The 22,070-nt window shown below is 41.6% G+C and overlaps 2 protein-coding genes and 1 pseudogene across 3 annotated transcripts; 1 reads left to right on the forward strand and 2 right to left on the reverse strand.

The window, feature by feature from the left end:
- Window positions 1–2,804: 2,804 nt before the first annotated feature.
- Window positions 2,805–4,801, reverse strand: LOC149157244 (RING-H2 finger protein ATL13-like). Its single transcript, XM_089433692.1, has 2 exons — window positions 4,605–4,801; window positions 2,805–3,447 (listed from the first exon to the last, which is right to left on the reverse strand). Exons 1-2 carry the CDS (start codon window positions 4,799–4,801, stop codon window positions 2,805–2,807), a joined length of 840 nt encoding a protein of 279 aa, XP_089289818.1.
- A 1,640-nt stretch (window positions 4,802–6,441) lies between these two features.
- LOC149157245 (uncharacterized) lies at window positions 6,442–7,071 on the reverse strand (annotated as a pseudogene).
- LOC149157246 (uncharacterized) lies at window positions 7,050–8,262 on the forward strand. Of its 2 annotated transcripts, none has more exons than XM_089435698.1 (2): window positions 7,050–7,899; window positions 8,102–8,262. In XM_089435698.1, the coding sequence occupies exons 1-2, from the start codon at window positions 7,092–7,094 to the stop codon at window positions 8,122–8,124; spliced, it is 831 nt and encodes a 276-aa protein (XP_089291824.1). In that variant the 5' UTR covers window positions 7,050–7,091; the 3' UTR covers window positions 8,125–8,262. The 2 variants fall into 2 exon arrangements, with proteins under 2 accessions (XP_089291824.1, XP_089291825.1); XM_089435699.1 differs by having other exon boundaries at window positions 8,114–8,262.
- The last annotated feature ends 13,808 nt before the right edge of the window (window positions 8,263–22,070 follow it).

The raw sequence follows: 22,070 nt of genomic DNA on the forward strand, positions 1-22,070 counted from the left end.
CCCAAGACGTGTTGTAGCAACAAGAGTGATCTTGTGTATTTTATAGGATCTTTGAGACAAAGAATTACAAAAATTCGCATCTACATTTATAGCTTTGATGTGCTTTGTCTCAGAGTTCTATCAACCTACAATACACTCCTTTTTGGTGATGCTCTAAAACATCTTTAATATAACTACATTTTTGTTTTGGCAAACTCAACAAGTTTCATAAGCAACTCAAATCTTCATGCTAAACTAATTGCTTCTATCTTACTTGCTCATACATATGACAATGTTTCATCTTTATTTTTGCCACAACTTGTTTATTACCTTTTCTTTACCCAAACATGAATGACTAATAGTTTATCTAACAAATCGTCTTCTTTGACATCTCATTTTTAATCTATCACTAGACCAACTCTTATATTGAGATACAATATTTGTTTGTTTCCATATATAAATTGAACAAATATTTCTCCTTCTAAACTTAATAGCTTGACTTATCAACATTCAACTTTTTTACCAAATTCATTTAAAACGACCCTACAAAATCATTTTTTACACTAATATGATGAAAAACAACCTTCTTCATTTTAATTCAAACAGTAACATACATTTAAATTCAAAAACTAATATCATTTACTTGCAGATTTGTTATAATGTACAAAACCGCATAAAAATAAATGACCACGGTTATGAAAATTGGATTTTGGTTGTTACTCACTATATATGTTTTTGTATAACTCGTTCCACTGCCCTCAGCCTGCTGTAAACAAATTTTACATGCAGTAAACAAGAGGATAACTTTCAGATGTTTTAAACAACCAAAGCATACACTTCAATAATCAACAATAGCTATGATATGGCTGACTACTTAGTATCTAAGTCAACGCAATATAACAAAATTGTAAACTAAAGGAAGGCAAAACGGAAATAAGTTATATATACATATTAATTTTCATACCGTAAGTATTCATTAAAAAACAGTGAGACTAGCTGAAAATTAGACAAAAGCCCTGTGGCATAAAAGCAACAATCACAATTTTAATAGAACAGTAACTGAATATTGCCTACTCACGTAAATATAGTCAGCAATGAGAATGCATAAACCCTTTCCCAAGTTTAAACTTATTTAGAAATAAGAATATTAGCAAAAGAAAGCTACGAGTATGTATGTACTTCAGAGCTCGTAGAAGTTGGTACAAGGAAAATTTATAATGTTCCGGCATCGAGTCATCATTTGCCTTAAAAACGCGGTGTAGATCTAATTCCATATGTTCAAATACCACGTAAATGTCTTTGGATTCCCACCTTAACATAATGTGCTTGATTTCAACAATATCATAATGTCGCAACAGCCTCAAAAGCTTAATGTCAAGTAAAATCCGGGTTGCTTCAGAAATATGTTCAAAGATGTTATTTATTTTCTTGATTGCAACTTTCTCCCCAATGTGAGTATCAATTACAGAGCATACAACACCATAGCTTCCTTTTCCTATAACCTCCTGAATCTTGTAGTGATTTTCTTCACCATATTCAGTGAAAAACTCAACCTCTATAGGGGTCTACATCAGGTGAATTGCATAACAATCGGATTTTAAACCTTACATCGTCTTCACAAAATGTGATATGTGATATAAACTGAATATTTAAGAAAGAAACAACTAATAAGATCTAACAAGAAGAAAAATATTAAGCAGAGCAAAATGACATGTTCTAGGCCTGAAATTTCCATGACCTCTCTGAGATGAAAGCAAGCCAACAACATTCCCTCAAAGCATGAAAAGATTATCGAAATTAAACTACTGTGAGTAGTAGCAATATAACAAAATTGTTAAAGCATTACATACAAACATATTTAATATTTTTCAGCTAACTGGAATAGAAAATTTGAAGTATGATACATTGATATATTTAAAAAATAGTGCTTCAAGGCAATATAAAAAATTTCTTAAAATCATTAGCTACAAAGATATTTAATATTTTTCAGATAACTGGAATAGAAAATTTGATGTACAGTATATGTAATAAATAGTGCTTTGACAGAGAGTAAGGCTTTCAAGAAGAGAGATAGTTGCAGGAATGGAAACTTTTTTTGGTGATAAAAAGTAAAATCACAAAACATGTTCGTTTTTAATACAAATCACTTTTGTTCTGCCACATACCATGTTGCAGATGTAGATGGAGGAACTGCTCGTTTTTGTCTACCCACTAACCAATTGATAGTCCTCATCCCAAAAGATGCAGTGACCTCGCTGGTGCTTGTTGTATAATCTGTACTGGAATTCTCCCTATCAGGTATTGGTTCACAACTTCACACACATTCAAGTTGGCCTTGGCCTTGGCCTCCCTTATAAGACCGGCATCATCCTTCCATCCTGCAAATACTTCTGTCTCAGACATTGAGCGTCTATTGGCCCCGGTTGCCTAGGTTTGACATCACCTAATACACCTAATCTGAAAGAGAAAGCTCTCCTCGAACGACCCAACTTCTCCAGTGATCCTGGTTGTTCCCCTGTATTCATTTTACGCCACCTGTTACTGTTGCTGATCTCAACGTTTCTCTCGTTTACCTCAGTCGTCCTGTGACCCTCACTTTCCAGATCTATATCCACAAATGCATCTCCATCTCTCCATGTATGCGACTGATTGACCTTGATTAATGTTCTGCTCTCAGAGACAAAGTCCGGGGAAGGAGTCAGTTGGTTGTGGCTCATTTCTGCATATTGTGGTATGCATTCTGAGAAAGCATGTCTATGCCCTGGTGTCAATAGTAGTCTAATGGCCGTTTGCCTTCTACAAGGGGCAACCGCTATGACTACGTATCATCTCCGAACGTCCCTGCTACTTCCTCGAACATTTCCTGTTTCACTCTTTCTACTATCTACGGTATTCCTAAATTTGCCAAGTTTTATAGGCATTACCATAACCTTCCCCCTTTCGTTGTTATCCTGCACCTGAAGATTACATGGCTCTTCTGGGCCTTGAGGGGCCTGAGATTGAAACTGGTTAATCCCCACTTGTTGTATATCTCCACAAAACGCCAAATGGTCCTGCAAATGGGATTGTTCCTCAGCTTCTCTGTCTCTATTTTCATCCCCTGACTCAAATCTCAAGCCTGGACCTGCAGTGGGGAGATTTGAGAAATACTGCAGCAGACTTTCTCTACACATTGGGCAAGTGGAATGAGATAACAACCAGGTCTCAATGCATTCTAAATGAAAAGCATGGCTGCACTTGGGAAGCAAACGTATCTTATATTCTGCTTGAAACTCATGCAGACAAATTGCACAATCCGAACCTTCTTTGAGTCCCTTGACAGCCTTGTATAGAAAGACTGGTAATGCATCAATGAATGCCTGGTCAACCCCTGCGTCATGGAGATGAAACAGCTGCTGCAGTTGCCCTTCGATTGCACCTATGCCCCCTGAGCTGTTGGAGTCTCTATTGGGAGCTCTTGCCAAGTATCTGATTAAAACGTGAAGACTAAAGCGAGAAAAAATGTACTGTCAGGATTATAATTATCAGAACAATGCTTGGGCTAATTTGGTTGTCGTCATCGAGCTGTTTGGATGGTGGATTCACAGGATGGGAACTGAAGTCAGAAGGATAAGCTTGAGGAGGTGGGAAAAATGAGGAAGTTGCAGTACTGTAGTGGAAAACTGACCACCTTGCTGCTTCTGCTAGTGAAAACGGAATAGGCTATAGTGCCACTTTTCGGAGATTCCGGTCATCCGAAAAGCGCACTATTCTTGAAGATGCAGAGTTCGCTGTGTCGATGCTCTTTGGTGGACAGGGTGCTCGACCACAGTTGAGGATGATCACCGGAAATGCTCAGTGCGGTGAATTGGGGATTTCTGTGGTTCTGTGTGCGCGTGGAAGCAGGGGATGTTGAGATGCAGGTTGTTAGGTGTTGCAAGCAGGGGAGGGAGGGTGTGGCGGTAGTTCAAAATTGAAATTGAACGCGATAACATTAATGCAGGCGGCGGACGGTAACGGAGGCGAGCTAAGCGGACGGTAACGGAGAGGGGTCCCGGCGATGTCAGCTGATTGACTGAGGAGTAGTCTACCTAGAAGCGGAGAAGGAGGGTGGCGGAGATAGGGGAGGGTGGCGGAGGGCGGAGACATTCCCGGTGGCCGGAGCCGGACGATTTTCCGGCCGGTGACGGAAAACGGGCCATTCTACCACCTAGGTAGACTACTCCTAATATATATATTTTTTAAAATTTAATATTAATATCAAAATATTATTATTATAATTATTATTATCAAATATTATTATTATTATTATTTTTTTTTTTTAAGTAAGGTTAATCTATTAATATGATACAAAAAGTAGTTACAGTGTTTCTTGGCCGTAAAGGGACCCGGCTTCAATCAACACGCAGCCATGAAAGTTGTCTGAGACTGCCCCAACAAAGGGGAAACCAGTTCAGAGGAAAATATGTCCAAAATACAACCAAATTTAACCCACAGTTTCCCTGACGAGACCAACCGATCAAAACCAACATCAAAAACCACCCAAAAAACAATAGTTTATCCTGACTGGACCAACCAACCAACAGATTATCCTGAGGACACATAACACTGGACAAAACTAGACCAAGAACTAAAAGAAATGCCACCTGGCAGACGTGACACGCGTCGCAAAGTCTTCCGGAGCAGGTTCCTCCACAATTGGACACGTCCAGTCATCCGGGTTGTCCGACTCGCCACGTCGCACCGCTTGATGGCCTTCCTCCCTGCTTCCTGCCTCAACCTGCGAGCTCGACATGTCAGCCAGATGGCTCTCCACGGCCCGTGTGTCACTTTGAATGCCCATCTCAACATGCGAACTGCGAGCAATGGCTTTACCATGCCTTCTGTTCCGACCTCCATCACCTTCCTATTCGTCATTGTTGCCCCTGTCCCTGCTTGGGCCAGCTCTGTGCGTCTCCTCCGTGGAAATGGTTATGGGAATGTGCTGCTTAGTCTCTTCTGTGATGGAGATGGAGACAGTGGCTACAATAACCAGGCAATTCAAAGAGCTACGGAACCGAAACTGCGTTACCGGATGCGGAGGCAGAGGAAAGGTTGCAGTGGAACAACCGTCGTTTCGCGTCTTGAGCTGTGGAGGCCGGCTCTGCCTCTGCCACTCCTGGTATTCGGACATTGACTTGCAACACTGTGCTGGTGGGGATTTTCGGCAGAGGAGGCAAGGGAAGCAGAGTTATGGCTATGCAAAGCAGGGGAGCGAGAACTTCCGGCTCGCGTGCCACCGTGTCGGCTACGCATTCGGTGGCGGACCATGGTGGAAATGGGAACAGGTAAAGAGTCAGGAGGAGCAAAAGAGGAATTGACAGAAGAGCTCTGCGCAGAAGTTACTGAGCGCTGGAGGACGTGAGCCGAATTGCAGAGGTTTGTATGGGAATGGTGGAAGCCATTACGCAAATCAATACAACTCACAATCCAGCATCTGCGCTCAGTGCTGGTTTGTTCAGTCGGCTCTCCCGCCTGCAGAGGGCATGCACAGTGAAACATGGGCAGAATGACAGGAATGTTCTCCGGCTCCATGGTTATGCAAGTAATGGCCTTGCCTCGACTTGAGTAGGCATTAAATGCCGCCTGCGAGATGCCATGAATGTCATTCATGATGATCTTGGGATGGTTGCAGAGGGCCATGTGACCGCCCCGCCTGCCATCGCCCCATCTCATCATCTTAATAACCATAATTAACACCCGCATCTTGGAAAAGGTTGTGGCTACATTTAAATTTATTTCAAAAATCAAAGCACCCAGCACCGCGTCCTCCAACCGTCACGAAGGCGAGCGATTTTCGCGATTGCAGCTCGTTCCATAGATATAGAAAAATTATTGCCAGAGTCAAAATTGAAGCAGAGGCAGAAGTTATTCGTTGAGAAATATGTAGATACAGACTTATATTCGCAAACATAGAAACCCTACACAACAACGCAGATGTATTGTCAAAAATATTTTACGTTATTAGGGTCATTGATTTTCATGTTTGCGCTAGTCGACAATGAAGCCTATGTAGAAGGGTAACTCTATTTTTTTGGTTATGATCTTAGAATATTTCATTGCTGGAGTATTTAATCTAATTTCGGGGAGATATATTTAATCTGGTTGTTAATGTATGTAGCATTCTTGTAAAGACATTGGAATGGAATAAATTAAAGACTTAAGTCGATATTGCTGTGTGCGCTATTGGATTGTTGTATCTTCAAACGTTACCTAATTAAACATAATTGTTCCGTTTTCTTCTACATTTAAATTTATTTGAAAAATCAAAGCACCCAGCACCGCGTCCTCCAACCCCGCTTCCTCCAACCGTCACGAAGGCGAGCGGATTTTCGAGGAATTGCCCCGGGCAACCGTCTCTGAAGAGAAGCGCCGCTGGTATCTTTCAAATGCTGAAGTGCAGATGTATGTGCAAGGACCCCAATATGGGCAAAATCGGAGATGGCAAATTCTGTGAGTGTTTTTGGCAAATTCCTATAATTTTTATCCCATATAAATGGACAGGACATGCAATCTGTGACTTGTCTGTAAACTAATGAGTCCCATTGCCCCTAGCAAGAGGTTCATGCGCGAGTGGATCATCGTCATCATCTGAAAATCCTTGCACTTGTACATGACTTAGTTGCTGGAACTTCATGGGCCTTGCTCCTCCCTTCTTGAACAACTTTTTCCCCAAAGAAACTGCAATGCCTATAGCTCCCACTGCAATTACTACAGAGACAAATGGAACAAGCCACTCATTTCCTCCATCTGTGTATTCCATTGCCTCGGTGCTTGGTGCTGTGTTATTAAGGACGTCAATTTTAGTTGGCAAAGAGCAATTAGCATTTCCTCGCCAATTGGGAGGGCAATCACACAGGCTGTCTTCTTTTATACATTCTGCTTGGTGAAAGCAAAACATATTTCCACACGGAGCTCCACTGTGTTCACAATGCTCTCCAATAAATCCAGGTGGGCAGTTGCAAGTGTAGGTCTCTCCCTGGATAATCTCATTGCAGCACCGTCCATGCTCACACCAGAATAATTTGTCCCATCACACATCACTTGCTCCTCGTCACAAAGTTTACCCCCAAAATATAGATTTCCAAGTTACGATGCCTGATGGTATGAACACGGAACATTCAAATAAAGATACATCATCTGGGGAAATTGAATTTGAAAGAATTCCAACTCGTATTGTTGAAGTGAGGACACAAGATTTGGTGCCTGTATTTGATCATCTTCAGGATTTTAAAGAAGTCCAAGAGGCAAGAGCTCCTTTTCCTGGAAGCATTCCAAGTGCGAAAGCTATGCACATCCATCAACTTAAAGATGAATACACACAAGATGGAGTTATTGGTATGAATCTGAATTGCGTACAAATACAACGTTCAAGCAGCAGTAGTAGCTGCAGTTTTCTTGGTCATTTTTCTGGGACACCGTCAATGGTTGCAAATGGCTGTCATCAGGGTTATGAAGATTCTCAGGAACAATTGGAGGGTGTGTTTTATTTTGATTCTTCAGCCACCTATGGTAACTCTACCCTGAGGCCAACATTATCTCAGAATGCAGCAGTAGCACCACTAGAGTCATCCTTAAAGAACTTAAAGGTAAATAATCAGGATTTCAATGGGAAGTCTACTTGTCAAGCAGAAAAGCATTTAAGCACAGGACCATCGCCAATGGATATTCCTGGATGGAGCAGAGTTGGTACTGGCAATATCCAGCACTTGGTTGAAGACCATACACGCTGTGCGGATCTTGCAGTGAGTGGCCATCTTGAAGGAATTCTGCCGCAAGATGGGATTGAGGCTGCTGGAGATGCTTGTAACATTGAACGTCAGAGCAAGGAGGGGGATCTGGAGAAAGTGGACCACGATGAGGATGCATGGGAAGGAGGCATGTTCCCTTTTTGTGATGAAGGTATGCCACTTTTATTTTGAAATTTAAGGTATGCTTTTATTAAAAAATGTTTTTCGATGTCAGTGTCGTTAAGAAGATTTCAGTAGAACTTTTCGATGTCAGTGTCGTTAAGAAGATTTCAGTAGAACTAATTGTATATCCTGATTTAACAGAGTGAGCAGGAATTTTTAATTGACTTCTCTATGTTATATGGATTTTGCAGGGAGTCCCGTAGGCTGTTGTTGATTTGTTGTATAAGTTGGAGTCTAGAAGAGGGCTCTCATATGTTTTGTGGGCATTTTCATCTGCTGGACAATTTCTTGTGGCAAATCAAACTGGAATCGACTAAATTGGCAGTATTGAGGAGCTGCATGAGAAGCAGGAGCAGGTTAAAGAGTGGCTCCAGAGTGGTTAAAGAATGGCATCAGCTTTAGTCTGATACTTCTTCTGCTGTTTCAATCTCCATTCAGCGATGGAAAAGATAGCGTTGATCTACATCTCCTGAACCACAAATTCAATGATTCTCCAGAAGAATACATTGAAGTCAGCAGGCCTATAAACTATCCTGCCAACAATTCTTGCTCTATTCTTGTCCTGAAACATGATTTCGGCAACACTTATGGCAAACCTCCTGTTGAAGTATCCTACAGCCCACCTGCAGAATGTTCATACTTAAAATTTAAAGAGTGGCTCCAGAGTATCGGTATTGGAGAGCACACAGCTGGAGTAGAGGAAGGGCACGATGAAGATGAACATGATGAAGAACTGGTATCCTCATACCAAGAAGATGAACATGATGAACTGGTATCCTCATACCAAGAGGAAACCCATCCAAGTAAAAGCAGGTTTGCAAGTTCTTAGAGGTTTCCAAACTTTCTTTTATGCTGGAGTATGGGCCTAAGTTTAAAGAGGAGTTTGTCATGGTTAGGCATCTTCCAAAGATCCCCACGGAAGAGGAGTCAACAAAATGTAACAATTGCTGGTGGCTCTGCTATTGTTGCAATGAAAACTGGCAGAAGGTATGGGCTGTGCTGAAACCTGGGTTCCTGGCATTTTTGGCAGATCCCTTTGATGCCACTCTTTTGGATATTATTATCTTTGACGTTCTTTCTCCTTCGGATGGAAACGGAGATGGCCAGATACTTCTAGCAAAGCTGACCAAGGAACGCAATCCTTTGCGTTTTGGATATACAGTAACGTGTGGTAACAGGACTGTGAAGATAAGGACAAAGGGATCTGGTAAAGCTCGTGATTGGGTGGCAGCAATTAATGATGCAGGGCTACGGCCTCCTGAAGGATAGTGTCATCCTCATCATTTTGGATCCTTTGCCCCACCAAGAGGTTTGACTGCTGATGGCAGTGAAGTTCAGTGGTTTATTGAAGAAGCTAAATATGAGATATTCATAGCAAGTTGGTGGATATGTCCAGAGGTATATCTGCGTCGCCCTATGATGTTAATGATGTTCAGCCAAGCCTACTCACAGCTCGGCTGATTTAAAATTCTTTAAAAAAACACCTATTCTAGAAGGCTGTGGCTACATTTCATTTAAATTTCTCTGGAAACACACCCAGCCCCGCTTCCTCCAACTGTCCTTCATTCAGCCAGGCCAACTCATAGCTCCGTTGATTTAAAATCTGTATGTTCCTCTTCTCATAGACTGCTATTGGATTGATCATTCTACTGTCATTGGAATTTCTTTATATTTCAATTGTCGGTATTGGATTGATCTTTCTCCTCTACTTGGAATTTCTTTATATTTCAAATACGTGCCTGTATGATATGTTTCTGTTTCACGCGCCTGCATGTATGTCATGTATTTTTTTTCTGGAATTGATTTGTAACGTCTGGCTTTTAGTTTTGCTTGTTGAACTATAGGTTTTGTGTTTTGGCAGTGTACTGTATTTTTTCCATGATGATCATTACGGCTGGAAATGCGCACTAGATCGATGTCGTGTCAAGGTAATAGAAATCATGCCGCGCTTATTGATAGTGTCTCAAATAAATTTTTACTTAATTCTAAATGTTAAGGGTTCATGATTTCTAGGTCATGAAAATCTAGATCGAAATAGGACAGAGATAAGAGGAATTCCAAAATCTTTCTCACCTCAAGGTAGCACAGGTACGAAATTCTCATTTCTATTTTAACAAAAAGAACCACAAAATTTTCAATGAAGAAATTGAAATTTATTCTTCATGAAATTGATTGAAATTTGTTGTTCATGCAACTGATTTTATGAATGGACAAATCATAGTTATTTATGGAAGGTTACATTTCTTCCTCTTCATTTGAAAAATTTAAAGAAAAAAATTGTTCCAATTTAACTTCTGTATTTAAAATTAGAAGTCTATTTACAAAATTCGCTATAATTACAATCGGTTTACTAAGTTGATGAATCAGTTTTATTATATATGTTAAATTGAAACATAATGTATGCTCAGAAGCATTAAATGATGGTTGTCGTTCGAGAAATATTTGACGGGCCGAGGCATTCGAGAGAACGAGGCACGGGACGTCAAAGAAAAAGGGTTACCCAAAAGGTCGTGTTCGTCCTTACTGTTCTTGGCCTTAGAAGGGGTGGGCGGTTAAGATCCTATTGAGGAGATTCTTAATCCCAATAGAAAATCTCCTTCACTTTGCCTAGGTTCTAGGAGTAGGAGGTTAGTGGGTGCTTTATCATATGTCTACGAGCCCCAAAATCTACAGTCTATCATTAAGGAAAATGGTTCTCGGGAAAACTCTGAGGCCAACTTTTTCCCTGCTATAATGAGGCAATACCTCTGCTGTTTTAGTCGAGTCTGTCGATTACGATAGCCTTATCCCAGTGTCTTTATCGGTCTCCTGTTCCCAAACTTTGCTCCTGGTTTAGATATCCTAGTATAGTTGGTTCAAAAAGTGGGACTATCAGTGGCAGGCCAAGTGAGCCTAGCTTGGCTTGGTTCTAAAGGAAAGAAGGCAGAACCAAGGAAAAAGCAGAACTATCCGTGGTAGGCTAGCAATCTGCCATGCTTGGTTCTAAATGAAAGAAGGCTCAAGCAGAGCCAAGGAAAAAAGTGGGGCTATAAGTGGCATGCTAGGAATCTGCCCTGCATGGTTCTAAAACAAAGAAGGCCCAAGCAGAACCTAAGAAAGAAGCGGGGCTATCAGTGGCATGCTAGCAATTTTCCCTGCCTATTTCATGGTAGTTCTCCTATATGCACGAGACTTGGCGGGCAATATCTGCCTGCCTTCGTGACATAGGGGTGGGATGCATAGCGAGGGATGAAGCACTGAGCGAGCTAGTCATAGCGAAGGGGTGGCCAGAGTGATGGGTTTTATTTTTTTGGTAGCCTCGACTACCTATGCCCACATGGGGAACCACCAATAGGAAGCATGTGGAGATTCAAGTGCCTAATCGATAGCCTTAATGAATTCATATGTGCGCTGCAGAGGTTGGCTCCGACAGCGTGGCTGGAATCATGGAGAAGCTCCTCCCATAAAGAAAAGGTTACCAACTATACAATCCTTGGAATGGATGAACCGTGGGAGGTTTCTATATTATGGAGGTCCCAATGCATGATGTTCCTTGACTTGCACATCTGTTAAATAAAAAGTATCTTGTGTTTATACCAATAGAATAAATTAATCTGTAACTCATTTAATGAGAGGAACCATCATAGTCGGTGAGGTGGAGCGAAGATTTGATCCATATATTTACGTTACGCTTTGATTCGTCCAACCCCCTTTTAGTGTATATATAATAGAGTTGGAAGGTGTAGGCTTCCATCTATATATAAGGTTTAGGTTTCATGATTCCAGCTAAGATAGATATAAACACCTGAGCTTATCCATTTAGTCACATTTTCCGAGATTTTTTTTTAGCAAAGGAAATGAGTGACTTTCTTTGGTCTAAAATATGTTAAATAAATGTGTCATGTATCAATTACCAACTATTTATATTTATAAAATAAATATATAATTTATTTATATAAGTAGAACCATTTTATATTAAACTTAAATAAGAAGTTATTTAAGTATAGACAATACTGATAAGCATGATTCATTTGTATGAGGAGAACTATCTAACATTAAACCCTAATGAACTTAATCACATTTAGGTAAACATAGATTGTATTTAGAACATAGTGGGGTTTCTTTTGAGTGAAACTTTTTTTGGGACATATCAATTTCTATAATTAAATTAATGAGGGATGGATGCATGTTTTCATTGTCTCTCAACAGTTTCATGGCATGGATGAAATTAACTTTTTTGGCAAGAATTTGTGATGATTATTAACATTTCCATGCATTGAAAATGATCATGAGGATGAGATACACTATAGGGATGGTTTGGCGTCATCATAATGTTCATTGCATATAAGGTCTAAAGTGGGAAACTTCTCTAGCTTGGTTATCCTAGGAGACTCATCAAAGCATTTGTAATCATCTCCGCGAGGGTTGCAAACCATGTCCTAAGTATGAATAGACATCTCCAAGACTAGTGGGGTCTTCTATTGCTCTTTCCTTTTCCAATTTATCCTCTAGATAAGTGTGGCATGATCAACTTGAGATCTTCTTTACTTCTGATAACCTCAGTTCTGGAGCACATATGGTTCCATGCCTATTCCTTGGCACTAGACTTTTGAAGCAAAGGAAACTCATTTATAGGAAGCTATGACAAATTAGTGTTCAAAGTATGATCCATTAGTTTGGCTTCTCTACTAGCAATCTAAGGATACCAATGACAACTTGACCTTTACATTTCTTCCTCTTTTTAATGCAAATTTTAAATTAAAAAAATTTCTAAATCTTGGGTTACGAGCACTACATTATATATGATAATAATATGACATACATTTAAAAAAATCCATTTATATGGTTGTAAAATGTTATGTATATAGTTATTGAGAGTTATGTTCCAAAAACTTAAAATAGGGTAGGACACTTCAAATGTTTCCAAACACTAGCTATGGCATCCACCATGAACAACAAACCATAACTATCAAAGATGGCCTAGCAAGGCATCACACCAAGTTACTTGTAGCCACTTCAAAGGATGAACAACAAACTAGCATGAATGACTACAAATCCACTGTTAATTTCCCACATACATCATACAAGTCGTCTAGGAGATTCTCTAAGTTTACATTAAACAAGGCCTTCAAGCATAGTGCTACAGATATTTGATAGGGATTCATTGCGACAAATCCTAGATCCTTCTCACCCAAGGGCATCAAACCCTAGCACATCATGTCTTCTCTAGTTTTTCCCTGTCACAAACCCTAGTACCTTCAACCCTTGCATTGAAAAAACTATAAATACTTTAATATAAGATCATTGACAAAACGTATTGATTAGAATACTACTCAATTTATGATGATGCACAAAAGTTGTTAAATTAACATATATAATCATTACTAGAAACTACTCAATTTCAATGGGAAAGATACACTAAAATCAGATTTACAAGTACACAAATTGCGGATAGCAATGTACTTCATTTATAGAACAAATGAAGTTACAAGTACATACCAACCATAATCCTGTCAAAGGCTAGGACACTCCAATTTGTCTCCAAACCCTAGCTAGGCATTCCACCATCAACAAAAAAACCATAACTAGCAAGCATGACATAGATAATGCGATCTGTTAGATCCACCAGATGCCCTTTGCGTCGATAAACAACTAGTAAGTTGAAGCCCAACGTGTGTCATTGATCTCGCTTGATTATAGTTGTTGGATCTAAACTTACATGATACAATCTCTCCAAGCATACTGATCCAAGTCTTCGATGGGGTCTCTTCGCCACATATCCTGGTTCCTTGTCACCCAAAGATATCAAACCCTAGTAGATCATGTCTTCTCTAGATTTTGGTTGTCACAAACCCTAGCTCCTTCAACCCTCACATCAATACAATTATAACGACTCTTATATAGTCTTATTAACGAAACACAATTATTTGTTGACTCCTATACTCAATTTACAATGATGGGCATAAGATGCTAAATTAACATATATGAGCAACACCATAAACTACTCTAATCTCTATGTGACTATATGGTAAAAATTAGATCCTCAACTATAGAAATTGTGGATAGCAATATACTTCATTCTACAAACAATAAAGTTAGAAGTACAGGCCAATTAGCCTATGACAAGTTGGTACATGTCGTTCATGCTTGTCATAGGATAGGACACTTCAAATGTTTCTAAACACTAGCTAGGGCATCCACCATCAACAAGAAACCATAACTAGTGAAGATGGCCTAGCAAGGCATCACACTAAGATACTTGTTGCCACTTCAAAGAGTGAACAACAAACTCGCATGAATACCTACAAGTCCACCCTTGATTCCCCACATGCATAGCCCAACGAACCTTAGGTGCAGAAAAGGGTGTACATTGCCTATGTGCAGGTTGATGGGGGATGTTAACTAGGAGGTTGGAGGATTCAAGGGTTTGATATAAGGACTTGGAGCATACTTGGCAAGGTCAAAGAGTAGCAAGAACTCTTCGAGCCGCATGAGTCTGAGAACGTCTCTTTACAGTTGACTAAGATGCCCTAGAGGTAGTGGCATATGTTGAGGGATCACAAGTGCAGAGAAGGGTGTGCATTCTTGGGTGCAGGTTGATTGGGGGTGTGAGCCCATAGGTTGGAGGTTCCTATGGTTTGGCACCTTGGTATGTTAATGGTACCAGATGTGTAAGCGGATTTGGCTGAGTAATTACCCAATGGTGTCGAAGCCCCAACTCGGGGATGACCCATTGTTGAAAGAAAAAGAACAATGTGGACACATGGAATGCTTCCAAACCCTAGCTAGGGTATCCACCATCAACAACAAACCATAACTAGAAAACGTGGTCTAGTGAGGCATCACACTAAGCCACTTGTAGCCACGTCAAAGGGTGCACACCAAACTAGCATGAATACCACCAAGTCCATCATTAATTTCGCACTTATATCATCTAAGTCCTCTAGGAGATTTTCTAAGTTGACATTATAAAAGCTCTTCCAGCATAGTGATCCAAGGATCCACGTGAATAATCCAGGGCCTAATTGGGGGCTAAGATGCATTCTAGGCGTTTAGGGCAAGTCATGCAAGCTAGTTTGTGTCCAATGTGAAATAAGCAACCTTAATTAGTACAAGAAGTTATCTTTTAGTGAAGCAGAGCTACAAAGGGGAGGCCCGTATGTCTAAATACAGTTACAAAACTTCGTTACAAGAAGATTTGATTAGAGGAGTAAAACAATCGAAATGTTTGCCAAATTTTCTGAATTTTCTTTAATTTCTTGAATCATGTGCCTAATCTACAAGATAAGGTATCGAATTCAAGCATTCACTTTCCAACTTGTACACATGTAAAGAGATAAATCCTCCTGTGATGCTCTCTACATTAATGGGCTTGAAGTGTTAGACAATTCACATGATGAGGATTCTTGTTGTCCAAGTTGAACATATAGTGCACGGATGCTCTTACTCAACGCATATGCTCTAATGCGATATAATATTTACTTGGTCAAATATCCTTTATGCCAAAATTCCATATTTGATTCCCCACGAGAATGTTAAAGGGGAATGTTGTGGATGTGTTGGCGATTTCTTATTTTTGTTGCCAAGGAATTCTTAAGGTGGATGTTGTTGAGTTGGCTGCTCTGCCTAACATATGATCCTAATGGAGATATGCTAATTGTTGCCACCTTATTACCTTTTGGAGAAATATTGGCAAAGCTTGACGTAGGGATGCAACGACCCTTGGATGTCATTCATTAGACAACCTTAGTTTAAGGCTATGGGCCACATTAGTGTTAGTGGGTGCCCACTAACACTAATGTGGAACATAGCCTTAAACTAAGGGTGTCTAATGAATGACATCCAAGGGCCATTGCAATATACAAGAGAAGAGTCAGGCTCTCACTCTCCCAGGTGTACACATGTCAAGAGATCAATCATCACGTGTTGGACTCTCCAAGCATGGATTCCAAATGTCAAACACTTCTCATAGAAAGGATCCTTGTTGTCTGATTCAAGCATCCAATCGTCCAATCATCTTACTCAACAAATTCTAGTCACTATTATATTAAATTAGCATTTGTACCCAACATTAGAAACTTCTTAATTTCCATGGGAATATACTCTAAAAGTCAGATCTACATGTATAAAATGTGTGGACATCCGGGTACTTTCGTTATACAACAAATGAAGTTACAAGTACATACCAACTAGCTTATCAAAAGTTGGCACAACATGTCCACTATGCTTGAAAAATACTAGGACACTTGGAATTCTTCTAAATCCTACATAGGGTATCCACCATCAACAACAAACAATAACTAGCAAACATGGTATAGGAAGACATCTCACTAAGCCACTTGTAGCCACTTCAAAGGGTGCCCAACAAACTAGCATGAATACCACTAAGCCGACCATTAATTTCTCACTTATCTCTTCGCCACATATCCTAGTTCCTTGTCACCCAAATATATCAAACCCTAGTAGATCATGTCTTCTCTAGATTTTGGTTGTCACAAACCCTAGCTCCTTCAACCCTCACATCAATACAATTATAACGACTCTGATATAGTCTCATTAACGAAACACAATTATTCGTTGACTCCTATATTCAATTTACAATGATGGGCACAAGATGCTAAATTAGCATATATGAGCAACACCATAAACTACTCAAATCTCTATGTGAATATATGGTAAGAGTTAGATCCTCAACTACAGAAATTGTGGATAGCAATGTACTTCATTTCTACAAACAATAAAGTTAGAAGTACAAGCCAATTAGCCTATGACAAGTTGGTACATGTCGTTCATGCTTGTCATAGGATAGGACACTTCAAATGTTTCCAAACACTAGCTAGGGCATCCACCATCAACAAGAACCCATAACTAGTGAAGATGGCCTAGCAAGGCATCACACTAAGATACTTGTAGCCACTTCAAAAAGTGAACAACAAACTTGCATGAATACCTACAAGTCCACCCTTGATTCCCCACATGCATAGCCTGACGAACCTTAGGTGCAGAAAAGGGTGTACATTGCCTACATCGATATATGTCTCTCGAGCTAGATAGTCGGGCGGGATGTAGTACCTGAACCACAAGACCTGCTAACATCGGGTGAGTGACTCTAGCTCTCCAGACGCTTCTTGGGGGTGTTTATAGTAGTGAAGGTGTGGCCAGAAACAGAAACTTAGAGTGGTTTAGGGTGTTTGGCTTAGGCCATCTCACCCCCGGTAAGCTTGTTAGATATTTATCAAACCCCAATTAAGGTTTTGTCTTTTCGTCATTCTTGATAGGTTAGGCATATATCGATACATAGATATCGGGATGAAGGGAATTTCAATCTTTTCCCTAATGGGAGGTAAGGTGAAGGTTGTAAGGGCAAGGGCTCACTCGAACTAATTCCGCCTTAGATATTGGTGATTCCGGCCGGTCAATAGGCTCTCGAACGGGAAAAGATGCTTGCACCGGCCAAATTGATTATGAAAATGGTTCAAATACAACCGCGGGTCAATAAGGTAAGCAACTTGCTCAACTAGCTAACCAAACCAAACCTAATCTAACGCCTAATGAGATCTCCGCTCATCTCATCTCATATAAAGAACCAATCTGTCTCTAACCCCAGAAGACACTGAATCCGGCATGAGCCAGCCCCAATCGAATTAGCAGCCAAAAGTAGAAGTCTTTTTTGCTACGAGCTCAATATTTGCATTAGGGTTCTCCTCAGGGATATAAGGGTTTCATGAGTTTGATGTTGAGCCGCCATCCAAGCACGAAGACCTTCGTGAAATAGAATAGATCTCAAATCCCCTACGGTATGACGGTTAGACAGTGATAGAGAGAAATGCTTTTTCAGGTTGTCCTTCGTGGAGATAAATGACGTTGATAGATAGACGGGATGACGGTGAGATGATGAGATAGCTGAATGCTGAAGGTGTGTAACTCCTCTGTGGAGCATAACTAGCTGCTCCATATGGTAGAGTTGTGTTGGCTGAGACCAGAGATAGATGAATGCTTCCTCAGGCTGGCTGGCTTCCGGTGGTGATAGAGATGAGGGTGATATAGATAACGGTGAAATGCTCTGGCTGACAACCCCATTCTTATTCTGTTTCAACCCAACCAGGGTAGAGCCCCCGAAGGGCAACTCTAGTTTGATTCTTCTTTTTCTTTCTTCCTATCCATAAGCAAGGTCAGCATTCTGACACGATTCTTCTTGTCCGGCCTTAGGGATCAAAGGAAAGCTCTTCTTCCTCTCCCTATGGTCGAGCGGCCTAACGACACCTCTTTCTTTCCATCTGGTTATTTCCATAGTGCTTATCTTGAACCAGCCAAAGTGATCTTCTGTCTTCTAGGCCGTTAGGAGGTAATAGTGCATTGCTTCTTAGTACTGTCTTACACCAAAAGTCCCTTCTTAGTACTGTGTCCCACCATCAAGCAAGCAACACCGAAGCTTCAAGCATGGTTAGCGAAACACAGCAACAATTAGGGGATTCAAAAGCATGGTAAATCAACAAGAATCTCGGAATCAAGAACAAGGGAACAATCTGGAACAAATGAGCCACAAAAGGCATTCTCCCTTAATCCAATTGCTTCTGCCACCACCCACTGGGCAATCGTCTCACGGATCACAACTCGCCTGAACCTGATGTTGGCTTAAGAAAGTAGGGGTCCTAATTGACAGGCATAACCCTTTAGCAGAGATCCCGTCAACTCAGAGTAGCTGGATACGCCACCTTTTAGTAGTGAATTTCCCATATCTCAAGGCGTGGTACGGCCGGCTGGTCTTGCTTGCTGGTATGGCTGGATGGGATGGATGGCATCGCTGGGATGGCTGGCTGTTGGGCATAAGAAGGTAAGCTGGTGGGCCTGTAGCTGGTGGACTGAGACGCTTATCCTCTCTCTTTCCTAGCCGCATCAAGCGGTAAGTACGAGATACCACGAAAACCACACTGATCCAGTTGGTCTCATATATAACATGAGATGACATTGATGAGGGAGGGGTGAGACAAGAGCGCGGTTTCACTTGCTTGGCATATCCAAGTCCATGGCAAAGAAAGAGTTCGGAGCGGCGGACCTTTTCGCACAGACAGCGAATGAAGGCCGGGTGACTGAATGAAGGGTGGGTGGAAACAGTAATAGGATATGTCTGCAGTATGTGCAGCAAGCAAGAATCGTGATAGTTGTCTAGGTGGGCCGCTGTTCTCGCCTGAACTATACCTTTGGGGAGAGTGACCCTTAGAAAGAAGGTCCAGGGGTCGTTAGAGAGAGTGTTAATCATAACACATGAAGTAAAGAGGATAAGTCATCTTCATTTGGATGACAGTCAGGCAGGGGTGCTCAGCTTGTAATCTTTCCTTGTTCGCCGAATGAAGGCCGGGCGGGTGGAAGGAATCAGAGTTCTATCTGAGGAATAGGAGCTCAGGCTGCACGAGTAAGTCAGTGATTCATCCCATTCCTTCTGGGCAGGCTTAGCCCGGCCTAGTGTTCAGAGACAAGCTCCGGCTTGACAAAGAAAGTGTATTATTGATAAAATAGAAATGTAGTGAGTGATATGTTAATGATAAGTCTTACTAAAGGAGTAAGGTTGGTGAAGCAGGTGGGTAGAAGGCTCAAAGTACGAGACCGAGTAAGGCACTGCCAGGAGGTTCAGAGCCGATTGTCACTAATTCACAAATGTAACTGATAGGATGCCGAGAGAGAGAACCTAATTCACCACTGGTATATGCCAGTCGGCCGAGAGAGGTGTCCTTAATAGGAGGCCCTTTCACACCATGTTTCTGGATGGCCCTTTCACCCTTCAAAGGCCCACTTCTATAGCCGAGAGGGAGAAGTGACCCCATGAGTTGAGACTCGCATATCTACGTCCTTGCCAATTAGTCCGATGTGAAATAAATCCCATCTAAAAGAAATCTCTACATCTCTAGCTAGCTCTCCATGGGTTTCTGGTGCCATTGAAAAAAGAAATAAATAATAACAACTGTCCATTCTTGTTCAAAAGAAAGAGAAGAAAAAGAAGCCTAAAATATGATAAGAGCTCTAGCAAAGAAGCTGCTTCTTGTTGTGTCCTTTGAAAGAAGGAGGAAGACCTAGGGCCCAAGGAAAGGAGGTGAGGTACGAACCCGCTCGCCTTAAATGGGGGAAGCCGAGGGCTTTTCACCAAGGCTGATCGATCCCGATGAATTGATTGATTGATTTGATAGCCCACATCTTTACAAATAGGCGTTCCCACGGATGAATGAAAGCTTCACCACCGGCAAAGAGGATTAGGCCATGATGTTACCGCAAAAAGAATCCCCCACAACGTGAATCACCTAACACGGGCGGGAATAAGCCACGGGATGGTACGGCAAGGGAATAAGCTACAGGACGGTGCGGGGTCGAGTTAGTTAGTCACAGAGTATATATAATAGCCGGTAGTAGATCCAAGAGTCAATCACTCGATGCCCACCAGTCATTGTCCCTAGTAATTGGCTTTTATCCATTGCCGATAGTACCTAGTCGTAGTTACCGTTGGAAGTATTAGCTAGAAGGTAGATGCAGCTAGGCAGTGCATTAAGTTCTTGTCAATCAGGAATTAGGTCTAGTCCATGGAAAGACTCATTGGACACTCAGTTAAGTGCATGAACCTCTGGTCAACATGAATGAAGCTCTGGTCTGCCCGTGAATGAAAGAATGAAGCTCTTTTCAGTGCAGCAATTAGCTCTTGTCGGTGCAGCTAGCCTACTATAATTAGGGGGCAGCAGCATGATGAAGCTATGGTTGGTGCAGCTAGAAGTTATTGCCTTGAGACAGAGAACATCATTCCAATAAGAAGAGACAGGAGACCTCGACCCTCAACTAGACCCAACCGTGGCCCTCGAAATAGACCCTACGAACTCTAAGAACTACACCCTACACGGTACGGGGCCGAGTGAGTGAGTCACCATTGGGTCCATAGCTGATTGACACTCATTCCAAATAGAGAGTAACAATCAAATCCCCATCTCACGTCCCAATACGAGGTGACATCCGCAGAAAAAGACCAACTCCCCTACTCCCTAACTCCAAACTACTACTCCAACCACCTACCCTACCTACACCGCCTACCCTACACCAATCACATCGCTTAGAGCATACTTACTTGTGCTTACCCAGTTGAGCCTTGCTTTTCTCCTTACGGCCATACACATCCAGTTCTCTTCACGCCCAGTCCCTACAGCCCTCAGTTCTACCTACCTGATGTGATTGATCTATCTTCCCGCCTGCCTTCCCATCGAACCAGCACCAACATCGATTCACCAAACAATTCACCACCGACATTCATGACAATTCTCCACCATGACTATGACTCCTACCAACATCCAGCAGCACGATGATACCAACAACAAGGAATTCCTACAACTAGACTACCACTATAAGGACTTGACTACTAGAGACTGGCCTCTATAATGATACTCTTGAGAACTCTTGGTCTTCTTTTCTCACTAGAGCTGACAGTAGGAGCTATTCACTAACCAGGGCCATAGAGTAGGGCAACGGGGGAAGGGTTCTATTTCACAGGTGAAACCTAAACCTAAACACCCTTCTCACCATATATAGGGAACCGGAGGAAGAACCTTGAAACTATAGTGGGCCCTACCTACCTAACCCTTAGAACAGAGAGCAATGAGTAGGAAAGATACATATCCTACACAAGCAAGGAGTTTCACCATGATGACCTACATTCAAGACGTTGTCACCCTACCCAGGGCGCCCAGGAACCACCTATTGAATTGATAGCGGCCTCAGGAAAGAACCCTCAGGAAAGCGTAAGCGGGGTCAACAACGGAGCGGGGGATATATTAGATAGCTTAGAGCTCCCTCACTTCATGGGTCGTAGCTAGGAATCAGAGAGAGATTGAAAGGCCTTATGCCATGTAGCGTATATAATATCATCAGAAAAAAGATCTATTATATATGTCATTATTGACCGATAAGATGGCGGAGGTTTGAACATCTTTCTCTCAATTTACTTATTGGGTGGGGGGGCTCTCCTCTCCCTCTCCTCTCCTCTCCCTTATGGTCGAGCACCTAAAGGTGATGGCGGCCTTAACAGTCGAGCCTGCTTACGCATCCTTATCAGTCGAGCCCCCTAAAGGGTCCTTAACAGTCGAGCACCTAAAGGTGATGGCGGCCAGTCGAGCTTGCTTACGCATCCTCTCCTCTCCCTCTTGGGTTTAC

Source organism: Pinus tabuliformis, chromosome 5_2 (assembly GCF_031772625.1).
Source record: "Pinus tabuliformis cultivar Carrire ecotype Pingquan chromosome 5_2, CPIR1, whole genome shotgun sequence".
NCBI lineage: Eukaryota > Viridiplantae > Streptophyta > Pinopsida > Pinales > Pinaceae > Pinus > Pinus tabuliformis.

Excerpts from the sequence above, each read along its gene's own strand:
- LOC149157244 (XM_089433692.1), bottom strand. The coding sequence starts at position 4,801 with ATGGGCATTCAAAGTGACACACGGGCCGTGGAGAGCCATCTGGCTGAC. Across the intron at positions 3,448-4,604 it reads ACGCGTGTCACGTCTGCCAG|ATACTTGGCAAGAGCTCCCA; the intron begins GTGGCATTTCTT and ends CGTTTTAATCAG.
- LOC149157246 (XM_089435698.1), top strand. The coding sequence starts at position 7,092 with ATGCCTGATGGTATGAACACGGAACATTCAAATAAAGATACATCATCT. Across the intron at positions 7,900-8,101 it reads GTTCCCTTTTTGTGATGAAG|GGAGTCCCGTAGGCTGTTGT; the intron begins GTATGCCACTTT and ends TGGATTTTGCAG.